At 38.8% G+C, this 12,464-nt stretch overlaps 1 protein-coding gene and 1 long non-coding RNA gene across 3 annotated transcripts in view; one reads left to right on the top strand and one right to left on the bottom strand.

Moving 5' to 3' along the window:
• The window catches only part of UPRT (uracil phosphoribosyltransferase homolog), a 29,427-nt gene extending 24,462 nt beyond the window's left edge, over nt 1-4,965 (bottom strand). For both annotated transcript variants that reach the window (XM_040467202.1, XM_040467203.1), the window contains exon 1: nt 4,442-4,965. In XM_040467202.1, coding sequence (XP_040323136.1) covers nt 4,442-4,818 — 377 coding nt within the window. In that variant the 5' untranslated portion in view covers nt 4,819-4,965. The remainder of the gene's footprint in view (nt 1-4,441) is intronic.
• A 2,860-nt stretch (nt 4,966-7,825) lies between these two features.
• Nucleotides 7,826-12,464, top strand: part of LOC121024923 (uncharacterized) — an 11,050-nt gene continuing 6,411 nt past the window's right edge. The window contains exon 1 of the long non-coding RNA XR_005787877.1: nt 7,826-8,010. This is a non-coding gene — a long non-coding RNA (uncharacterized LOC121024923). The remainder of the gene's footprint in view (nt 8,011-12,464) is intronic.

Below are 12,464 nucleotides of genomic sequence, written 5' to 3'. Positions count from 1 at the left end.
GTAACAGGGGTATGCATAGTTTAAAGAGATGACTTCTCCCCTCCTGGCCTAAAGGCCAGTTAGAAAATTCACATGTGAAACCAAAACCATGTCCATGTTTTAAACAATTTGCAGGTCATAGCTTTTTCTGTGGTTAGCATTTTGGTTTTGTATAAGTTAAAGGGAAAATACCTGAGATTCCTCCAGTCTCTGGGTGACACCAGGCCAGGCTCTCTAAAGTTGGCTCTGTTTGGTGTGTGGAATCCCTAGTATAAATACCCCATATCAGAAGCCAGGCAAATCACCATGCAAGGGAGAATGGCCATTCTCCCAGGGGCAGTGGCCCAGACTGGGCACAACACCTGTGGTGTTTGTAAAGCTACAGGTGCTCAAGTTCCATTGAAGACCACCCTAAGGGTAGACACCAAAAACTTTTTTGGGGGGCAAAAAAAGATTCCCCAGGCAGTTCAGACATACAGCCTTGGTTAAGAACATTACATCACCTAGTCAGAGAACTAAATCACACTAGGGTGCATTCACAATAGGGCTGAACAGGATGTTCATGCGTCCTGAAGTTGTCTCCACTCCAGGTGACTAAAAAAATAAAGTCACAAGGCTGATTTGGCTCCTTCTTTAGTGATATTTCACAGACTAAAATAAAATTCTCTGAGAAAGCTCACTTTTCATCCAAGTTGTCTGCTGAGGCCATGGCAAAGCCCTTCCAACAACAAGTATAAGGAAACATTCAACAGCTCATGAAACAGCTTTACTTTAATGTTTTGGGAGACAAAAGAACAAAACTGGGAGGGGAAATGATCCTTTATACACTGCATTGCTTTAACAATGAGGTCATGAACAATGTTCAAGGGAAAAGTACATTACACTGAGATTTTGCTGGGTTTAGTATATAAAGGAGGCAGAAAGAGGGATGTGTGGTTTAATCCACTGCAACAACAACAACAAAAACTAAAAATGAAGAACTAATTTCTCTTCTCAAGTTCACCAGTGTCCCATATGTGACTGAGTAACTAATCTACTCTTTCGATGTTTAGATTACTGCACTCTCACAGAGAGAAAAACCATTTACTTGAAATTCAATAATACAACCAACATATTATATTGCAAATACTGCACATTAAAAAAAAAAGTAAAGACACTTTAGATCAGTCTAATTTTCTCAACCTTGCCTGCTTTATATATTTACAACATGCAGTCCTGCTGGCTCAACCTCCACTTCTCCATGCCAAATTCAGAAAGCAATCCCTTCAATAGATAGATACTAAGGACAAGGACCAATAAAGGAATATCAAGTACTCCGATCGCCTTTATTATCAGACAGCTCCATAGTGCACATACATGATGTCACATCAAAACAGAGAAGAGCATAAACTCTGAGGAAAACAGGATCTGATAACTGATGGCAACTTCCATAAATTAACCTAAGTAAATATAGCTTCTCTTACCACAGGCACCCTAAACTGGCCCCCTAGAGGGGATGAAACAGGTCTTATTTGTGTGAGGGGATGCCAATTTTTGTTAACAGATTTGATTAACAAAAACAAAACTAAAACACTGTCTCCAGCCTAAATTAGTTATCAAGAATTTTACTGAGTCTTTCTACATACTATACAAATTATCTAGGATCTAAGATCTCTCAGTGTTGCTTTTGAAAATAAGAATGTGAGTTCTATGCGGAGTTAAAATTCCTTTTACTGTCTTCTGAAAGCTCAAGAAACCAGCTCTTATGAATGCAATTAGAACTATGCACAAATCGAAACACCAAGGCATGAAATGCCTTTAATGCTCACAGCCCTTCACAGTTTATAACAAGTGTTCAGATAGTATCTGGTTGTAGGCATCCCAGGAGCTCCATGAGATATTACCAACATCCTCATTTTACAAATGGTAAAGTTGAAGCACAGAGATGCTAAACATCTTGCCTAAAATCACTTGGATCCAGCTGTCTCTTTCCAAACTCACAAAAGAAAAAAGATTTCACTTACACTCAGGTTTACTATACAAGCCACGATATTCTGAGCAATACAGTAAAATCAAGTATTGATACTGTCCTATATGAATTCTGACCTTCATGCCTTTTCCAACTCCTATAGCAATGGTTCCCCTTTACATTGTCATGAAGACCCCTTTGCAAAATCTAATGAAAGTTGAGGAATTCTCAGCCCATAAAAAAAGGCACATATGCAAATGTTAGTAGTAGCATTATTCATAATAGCCAAAGAGTAGAAACCAGCCAAACATCCATCATTTGATGAACAGATAAATAAAATGTAGTATATCAATACAGTGGAATAACATTCAGCCAAAAAAGGAATGGTGTACTGATATAATGTGGATGAAACTTGAAAACATTATGCTAAATGAAAGAAACCAGTCACACAAAAGACCATATGTTGTATGACTCCATTTATATGAAATGTTCAGAATAGGCAACTTAACAGAGACAAAATGTGTATTAGTGGCTATCTAGATTAGCTGTTGGGTGGCTTGAGGGGAAATGAGGAGTGACTGCTCACATGTACAGGCTTCCTTATTGAAGTAATGAAAATGTTCTACAATTGATTGTGGTGATGGTTGCATAGCTATGAGCATACTTAAAAACCACTCAGTTGTACAATTTAAGTGGTGTATTATATGGTATGCAAATTATATCTCAATAAAGATATTATTTAAAAAACAACCAATAAAAATGCACATAATGAACAGTATTTCCCAGATAATTTCAAACGGTTCACCAAGACCCTGAAGCCCATCTACAAGTGCAGTGGTGTCCAAGACTTGAGGTCATTAACTCCTTATCTACAGCAACAAGAATCACCATCCTATTTTCTTTGTTCTACTGTTGAGTTTTATTTCAGCTTCCCCTACCACAACTATCAAACCTATGCCTCCGACTTTTTAAGAGGTCACTACTTCCATCTATTAGATCACATGACACTAGTGTTCAATATTGATTCATTAAAAACAAATAGTATAGTTTCATAAATATAATTTTAAGAGCTAGAAAGAACTTTTAGTGATTGAGCATCTATTATTTGCAAGGCATGGTCAGAAAGTAATGTAAAAGATGTAAAAATGTAAAAGACACAATTTCTGCCCTCAAGGAACTTAAAATCTAATAGGTAAGACAAGATTGATACACAAATAACAATATACAAAAGAGAAGGTGAATCTTGCATTTAAAAGCCAGGGATGATCAGCAGGGAAGAATGATTAAAGGAAAGTTTCTTGGCAGAGGTGGACTTTAATGCTGGGTTTGACTTTGAAGAGTACGTAAGATCTGAAAATGCAGAGGAGTAAAGAGAATTTCAGAGGAGAGAAGAATCAGGGATGTTTCAGAATAGTTCCTAGGAACCATAAACAGGGGACTTAATGTCAAGGTCAGGATCCTGGACTTAATTTGATAGGCTCTAAAAAGCCAAGGAAGTCTGCTGAGTAGGGCAGTTACCTAATCAAAGCTGTATATTACGATTGTTCAGCAATGTGTGGAAGTATATGGAAGGCAGAAAAACTGAAGGCAGGGAAACAAATTGGGAGCCTATTAACAACAGTATGAAGAAAAAGTTACTATAGTCTGATTTGGAGAATGGTATCTTGACTCAGTAGCCATTTTTAAAGATCAAGGCACCCACTGAAAAATGAGTGCTTTGACATGCTGTAGCTACTCATTTAAAGTACGGCCAATATAGAAACCAGCTGTAGTTAATCATGGTACATATTTCCCTTGAAAAACCCCATTTACAACATGAGTTTTGAGATCTCCTTAAGATAGCATTTTAACATTAATTTCTTGGCTATCTTGGTTTGTGGGATTAGGAGGGGGCGCCAAAGATTCCTTTAGGTTCCCTTTGCTCCATTAACTATACAGGAAACATTTGAGGTTCTGTAACTTTATAAAAATCAATCCTGATAAGGGCTGAATAAGCTTCCACGGGACCAACAAAACCTAAAATCCAAGACTAAAAGACCTTAGACAAAATGACATTATTTGCGATAGAAAACAGTAAACGGTCAGAGAACTTGTTGAGCACAACGGAATTTCCTTTGAATTGCTTTATTTATATTTGTGAGCCTGAGGTGATTTGTGGTAGCCTGAGGTTGTGGGTCACAACTATTTCTGGGTTATAGACGAGTACTGGACTGATAGCATTGGCGCATTTACCAGCCAGGAATGGTTAAGGATTAGTACTCGCTCAGAAGAGACAAAGAGGGAATCAGGGGCTACTTAAAAGGATTCCTCCCTATTCAAAGCGCAGTTAAACCCTGGGACTAGGGAAGGCAGTAGGAGGCCTGAATCACGTGACACCCCGCCCGGTACTAATCACACACAAGTTTCCGAGGGCCAAAAACATTAACCCTTAGCCCTTTTACTTCCAATCCCTGTCCCCTCCTCCCTCGCCTCGAGAGACCTTCCACTTCCCTTTCCCCTCTGATCTCGGCTCACTTGTCCCGGATGATGGTCTGCAGCTCCCGGATCTGATCATTCATCGGCAGCAGTTTAAGCTGCGTCCCGATCTGCTGGGAGAGTTCGTAGTTTCCTAGGAGGGATTCGCCGGCTGGTGCGTCACAGTTGCCAATGCCACCTTTGCTCTCTGAGTTGAGGCTGGCTGTGCTGCACGCCTGAGGGTCCCGTTCAGCGGGTTCACTAGAATGAGCTTGCCCTGTAGGCAGAGTCGGCTTGGCCTCAGAAGCGCTGTTTCCCCCGGCTTGATCTGAGATCCGGCCGCCAGGTCGCAGCGGCTCGGAGCTTGGGGTAAAGACAGAATTTACTTCATGGTTTTGACCGGGCACGGAGTCCGAACCCCGTAAGTCCATGGCCATACACCAGGCCCTGGGCCGACAGCTACCGACCCCTAAGGATAAAGGAGAGCAGGGAGAAGGGGCCGATGCTCACTTGCTCCACTATTCCCCGTGACACTTTCAAACTCCTAACCCGGGTCAGCCTTTTCACCCCTAGGCCTCCGTAGGTTCCCTTAGGCGGGCTACGTCCCTGCTCCGCCCACACAGGACGTACGGCCTGCTGAAACACTATTGGCTTTTCTCCCTGTCACTCTCCAGCGTACCCTTTGAGTCAGCAGTCGGCCTGGGTTCCCAGACCTCAGCCAGGCAGATGGGATGAAGCTGGGGATGTTTGCTTGCAGGGTCTTCGGGAGCCCTTAGGGAATTCTGCATGCAAAACTGGGTGAGCGGGAGAGCCAGAAAAAAGTAGGGGTGAAGTGACAAAGTGATTACATATATAAGGCCCATGATTTTAGACTGTGTGCCTTGGCAGAGAGATTATACTTCAGTAAGTGCATCTTCAGTTAGTTTGTCTCTGTAACCAAAAGGGGAAGTAAAAAAAATGCCTAGCAAGCTGCTGAAGAGCCTGCCCTCTACTAGACTGTTTCTACAAACTGCAGCTTCCTAAGTGTGCTTGACCAACAGTGTTCCTTGTCTTTATTCCTTGGGACCTACACTGTTCAGTTACCATGGGGATCCTGACAGCATTTCAGATCCAAAACCACTTAGCTTCTTTTAAGTACTTGCAAAGACATTTTTTTTAATTCTTTTGAGAAAGAATGTCTAGGGCAGTACTTTTCAACACCAGTGTGTATTGGAACAATTGTAATACTTGTTAAAATGCAAGTTCTCATGGCCTTTGAGATTCTGATTGAGTAGATCTGAGATGGGATCAAAGAATCTTTGTTTTTAACAAGTAACCTGGCAATTATGACCTTTTTTTAAATGACGCTCTGTGAGAAAGAGTGATTTACCGGCTCCCTTTTTAAAGGGCTCTAACACGAAAGTCAGAAACCTGCTAATTCTGCTAAAAAACTATTGAGCAGCCTTTAACAAGTCCCTTTCCCTCTCTGGACTTGCCTTTCCCCATCTATAAGTGAGAAGCATTAACTATTTGACCCCTAGATGTTCTTACAATTTTGACATTCTATAATTCCATTTTGCCTTCCAAAAAACCAACTCTTAAAATTCCCTGTTCCACAGAGGAACATAAGCAACATATGAGAGATGCAGAGTAACATGAGTAACAGACAACAGGAATATGCAGGCCTTTGGTGGGACTTGAGCCTTGATCTGGCTCTCTATTTTCAATTTTTTGTTTGTTGTTTCAGTATTGGTATTAAAGGTATTTTTCTCCCTCTTTTTCACTCCTGTTTTCTCTCCTTTGTTCCTGACCCTATAGGTCAGTACACTATTAGCTGTAATTATCGAGTTTAAATTTGATTTGATAATAAGAATTGCAGCCTAGGATTATAATCCCAGTCACTTTTGAAAGCTTGTGCATCTTTGCACCTAGCACAGAATGCAGTTCAAAGCATCTCTGGACTTCAAAGCCAAATCTGGCTACTTTACCAATGGGTGCTCTAAAGGAAAACACTGCAGTACATTATTGTTTCATTATCAGTAATTTAAATGCAGTAATGAATTTAAAATGGTATTTAAAATGGTCTTCCAAGACCAAAACTGCACTGTAGTCATATTTGTCTAGTGTCTCATCAGGCAAATGGCTTTGTTGTCAATGCCACAGAATAGGAATTAGAACAGTACAATTGCCAGTGTGTCTTGTGTTTCACTCTTATAGGAAATACCCACATATACGCTTACTTATATTAACCAATAATCATTAGCAAATTTATGTATCTAGTTATTTAAGATGCTACTAAAAGCACAATTCACTAACGATTAATCATAACACCTAAAATTTGGTGGTTCGTAGTTTACAAAGAGCTTCTATACATTCTCTCATTTTAATTTAAAAAAAAAAAACCTTAAGGATTACCAGTCCCCATTTATAGATAATATCTGTGTGATTCTTTTTTCCTAAAGTGACTTGTCCAAGATCACATATCCAAAAAGAAGCAGAGCCAATACAGAAGCCCCAGTCTTTTGACTTCAAATCCAGCCTTCTTTACACACACCTGCAGAACTATGAAATCATTCATTCAGTTAACGAATACTAGTTGAGCCATTACTATACGCCAGGCACGTTGCTAGGTGCTAAAACAGATACAAAGAAAAATGTGTGAAGATCTTGATATTCTCCATGGTCAGAGAGGTCATGGAAACCAAAGGACAATATTAAGCAGCATGGAGACCTACACTAAAGATACTAGTAGCAGAATTGACAAGTTTGAATTTAGCTCTCTTGCTTACATTTTTATGGAGTTACAAAGCCTGATAAAGCAAAAGCTGGAAAATTTTCCTGTAGAAATTGAGATGATTATAAACTTTATTTTAGGTTTTGAGCTCTAAGTTTGATATAATCCCTGAAATTATGGGAAGCAAGAAACCAATTGCTTGTATCAATAGAACTCCTTCACATGCATTTACATAGTGCCTTTGGAAAGTACTTGCATATAGGCTATCTCATTCAACATCGTGGAGTAGTTAGGCTCAGTATTATGATTCCCGTTTTACAGGTGAGAGAAATTGAGTCCAATCTGCTGAACCTTGCTATAAGCTTAATTGTGCAAAGAGTAAGACAAGGAATTAGTGAAAAAAACCATTTGAGGATGACAGGTGGGGGAGTGGGAGAGGACCAAAATCTAAAGGATGGAAAATGTAGTAAATAATACTATGCTGTGCCACCCTCATCCCCCATGAAAACCCAAATACTCTCCCACAGCTGCCTAGAATATTGTGGGTCTGGGTCCAGCCTCATAACTTATTCCCTTGCCAGTAACTGTCCTGTTATGAAGGATCTTCCCCACTCAATGTTACGCACACCCCCTTCTCGTCTCCAGAACAGCCTGCATCTATTGATAACGCTAGGTGAGGATACAAAGACTCAGCCCTCTTGACAAAACATATCTCAACATCATAGAGGCCATATATGAAAGGCCCACAGGTAATATCATCCTTAATGGGGAAAAACTGAGAGCTTTCCCACAAAGGTCAGAAACACAATAGAGATGTCGACTCACATGACTGTTGTTCAATATACTACTAGAAGTCCTAACCTCAGCAATCAGACAGCAAAAATAACTAAAAGGCATACAAATCTTCAAGGAAGAAGTCAAAATCTTACTATCTTCAGGTGACTTTTTACTGTATATAAAAAACCCAAAAGACTCCACCAAACAATTGCTAGAACTGGTACACAAATTCAGTAAAGTCGCAGTATACAAAATCAATGTACAGAAATCTGTTGCATTTCTATACACCAATATTGAAAGAGCAAAAAGAGAAATCAAGGAATTGATCCCATTTACAATTGCACTGAAACCATAAGACACCTAAGAATAAACCTAACTAAAGAGGTAAAAGATCTGTACTCTGAAAACTATAGAATACTAATTTAAGAAATTGAAGATGACACAAAGAAATGGAAATATATTCCATGCTTATAGATTGGAAAAACAAATAGTATTAAAATGTCTATTCTACCCAAAGCAATCTACACATTCAATGCAATCCCTATCAAAATAACACCATTTTTCAAAGAGCTGGAACAAACAATTCTAAAACTGTATGGAACCAGAAGAGACCCCAACAAGCCAAAGTAACATTGAAAAAGAAAACCAAAGCAGGAAGCACCACAATTCTGAACTTCAAGCTGTATTACAAAGTTGTAATCATCAAGACAGTATGGTACTGGCACAAAAGCAGACATAGATCAAAGGAATAGAAAAGAACCCAGAAATAGGCCCATAACTATATGGTCAACTAATCTTTGACAAAGCAGGAAAAATTATCCAATGGAAAAGTCTCTTCAGCAAATGGTGCTAGGAAAACTGGGCCACTATTTTAACCTTTAAATTCAAGTTAGTTAACATATAGTGTAGTATTGGTTTCAGGAATAGAATTAAGTGATTCATCACTTACATATAGCACCAGTGCTCATCACAAATGCCCTCCTTAATTCCCATCACTCATTTAGCCCATCCCACAAACCACCTCCCCTCCAGCAACCCTTGTTTTCTTGTCTATGTTTAAGGAGGGAGGAGAGGGTGGGTGATGGGTATTGAGGAGGGCACCTTTTGGGATGAGCACTGGGTGTTGTATGGAAACCAATTTGACAATAAATTTCATATATTAAAAAAAAAAAAAAAAAAGAGTCTCTTGTGGTTTGCTTCCCTCTCTGTTTTTATCTTATTTTACTTTTCCTTCCCTTCTCCTATGTGCATCTATTTTATTTTTTAAATTCCACATATGAGTGAAATCATATGATATTTGACTTTCTCTAACTGACTTATTTCACTTAACACAATACACTCTGGTTTCATGCATGTTTTTGCAGCTGGCAAGCTTTCATTCTTTTTGAACTCCAAGTAATATTCCATTCTTCTTCTTTATCCATTCATCGGTTGATGGATGTTTGGGCTCTTTCCATAATTTGGCTATTATTGATAGTGCTGCTATAAACATTATGGTGCATGTGTCCCTCAAATCATCATGTTTGTATCCTTTGGGTAAATACCTAGTAGTGCAATTGCTGGGTCTTAGGGGAGTTCTCTTTTTAATTTTTTGAGGAACCTCCATACTGTTTTCCAGAGTGGCTGCACCAGTTGGCATTCTCACCAGCAGTGCTAAACTATTTGCCTTTCTATGCACCCTCGCCAACATCTGTTGTTGTTGACTGAGTTGTTAATTTCAGCCATTCTGACAGGCATGAGGTGGTATCTCATTGTGACTTTGATTTGTATTTCCCTAATGACGAGTGATTTTGAGCATCTTTTCATGTGTCTGTTAGCCATCTGGATGTCTTCTTCGGAAAGTGTCTATTCATATCTTCTATCCATTTCTCAACTGGATTATTAGTTTTTTGGGGGTTGAGTTTAATAAATTCTTTATAGATTTTGGATACTAACCCTTTACCCAATATGTCATTTGCAAATATCAGTTGCCTTTTAGTTTTGTTGATTGTTTCCTTCGCTGTACAGAACCTTTTTATCTTGATGAGGTCCCAATAGTTCATTTTTGCTTTTATTTCCCTTGCCTTCACAGGCATGTCAAGTAAGAAATGCTGTGGCCAAGATCAAAGAGGTTGCTTGCTGCCTGTTTTCTCCTATGGGATTTCTCCTATGGGATTTTTTATGGTTTCCTGTCTCACATTTAGGTGTTTTTCCATTTTGAATTTTTTTGTGTGTTTGGTGTAAGAAAGTAGTCCAGTTTCCCAATTGACTCAACAGATACATTCAGAACATTTCATAGTAAAGCAACAGAATACACATTATTTTCTAGTGGACATGGAAGATTCTCCAGAATAAATCACATACTGGTCCTTCTGCGAAGGAAACAATCAACAAAACTAAGTCAACCTACAGAATGAGAGAAGATATTTGCAAGTGATACATTGGATAAAGGGTTAGTATCCAAAATCTATAATGAACTTATAAAACTTAATGCCCATAAAACAAATAATCCAGTGAAGAAATAGGCCATGGACATGAATAGACACTTTGCCAAAGAAGACATCCAAATGGGTGACAGACACATGAAAAGATGCTCCACATCACTCACCATCATGGCAATACAAATCAAAATCACCATGAGATACCACCTCACACCTGTCAGAATGGCTAAAATTAAAGCTCAGGAAACAACAGATGTTGGCAAGGATGTAGAGAAAGGGGAACCCTCTTACAGTGATGGTGGGAAAACCAACTGGTGCAGCCACTCTGGAAAACAGTATGGAGGTTCCTCAAAAAGTTAAAAGTGGAACTATTCTATGACCCAGGAACTGCTCTACTAGGTATTTATCCAAAAGATACAAAAATGCTGACTCAAAGGGCCACATACACCCCAATGTTTATAGCAGCACTATCAACAATAGCAAAATTATGGAAAGAGCCCAAATGTCCATCAACTGATGAATTGATAAAGATGTGATATATATAATGGAATATTAGCTATCAAAAATAATTAAATCTTGCCATTTGCAACAATGTTGATGGAGCTAGAGTGTATTAACATGCTAAGTGAAATAAGTCCATCAGAGAAAGACAAATACCATATGATTTCACTCATATGTGGAACTTAAGAAACAAAACAGAAGAACATAGGGTAGGGGAAGGAAAAATAAGATAAAAACAGAGAGGGAAGCAAACCACAAGAGACTCTTAACCATAGACAAAATACTTAGGGTGGCTGGAGGGGAAATGGTTGGTGGGATGGGCTAAATGGGTGATGGGCATTAAGGAGGGCACTTGTTGTGATGAGCACTGGGTGCTATATGTAAGTGATGAATCACTAAATTCTACACCTGAAACCAATGCTGCACTATATGTTAACTTGAATTTAAATAACATCTTGGAAGAAAAATAAATAAAAATAGGGATGCCTGGGTGGCTTAGTCGGTTAAGCATCTGACTTTGGCTCAGGTAATAATCACAGTTCGTGGCTTCGAGCCCCATTTAAGCCTCCACACTAACAGTCTGGAGCCTGAGCTCACTTCAATTTCTGTGTCTCCCTCTCTCTCTGCCCCTCCCCTGCTCATGCTCTGTCTTTCTGTCTCTCTCTCAAAAATATATAAATAAATATTTTTAAAAAGATGAAAAATAAATAATAATAAAACATAAGAACAAAATAAAGACTAAGCAAGCATCCTTGCTTCAATATAAAATATCTCTGGAAGGCCATTCAACCCCAGAGCTCCTCTAAAGTTGGCTGAGTCTCCTGTTGCAACTTCTTCCTCTACAATCCTACTTCTTTTAATCCTTCTCAAGCGTTGTTCTCGAAGTGCACTCCCTATTAAACTTCTTACACACAAATCACTACCTTGGAACTTATTTCCAAAGGCACCTAACCTATTACAGAGAGAAATAGAATTCCAAATAACCCCACTCTCAAAATGTCTGTGTTAACTCATACTTCAAACTGTTAAAAATATATAAAGAAGCAATGCTACAGTTGATTAAACCCCTACTTTGTAAATTGCAGTATCAGGCCTAGTTATTAGTGAAATGGATTGACAAGATTAATTAAATGTGTTCTGCCTTTGATTAGTTAAAAAGAATTCTGAAGACTATAAACTAATATGCACTTGTTTGCAAAAAATTCCAACACATCCCTTAACTATTACTGAGATGAAATACTCTGGCACCATGTATTGTATTGCATCCAGCTTCTGTTACAATATTTCTGTTGACTGTAGAATTTCTCTGCAATTGGAACATCCCACAAGAGGCAATTCAATGTCTACTGCTTAAAAGAACATCAGACAAGGTGTCAAGAAGAAAGGATTTCAATTTCTCTTATTTTTTATTTATAGGACGTTGGGCGAGTTTCTTCCCCTCTCTGGGACCCAGGATCTTTATTCAGTAAATATGGAAATAGGGCTTCGGGGCCCCTTGCAAATCTTATTAATAAGATATTTACACAATGGCTGTGGAAGATCCTTGAGTAGGATACTGAAGTTCTGAGCAAAGTAATGAGTGTGGCTGAAGTATGGATATTACTCCAGGCCCACAAGTTATATTTCAAATACCACCCCCACCACTCTTATCCATATATATATATATATATAT

This window comes from Herpailurus yagouaroundi, unplaced genomic scaffold (assembly GCF_014898765.1).
Source record: "Herpailurus yagouaroundi ecotype Mexico unplaced genomic scaffold, PumYag 67375, whole genome shotgun sequence".
In the NCBI taxonomy this organism is placed as follows: Eukaryota; Metazoa; Chordata; class Mammalia; order Carnivora; family Felidae; genus Herpailurus; species Herpailurus yagouaroundi.
Note: the sequence above shows the minus strand (reverse complement) of the source record. Positions and strands in the feature narration are given on the sequence as shown.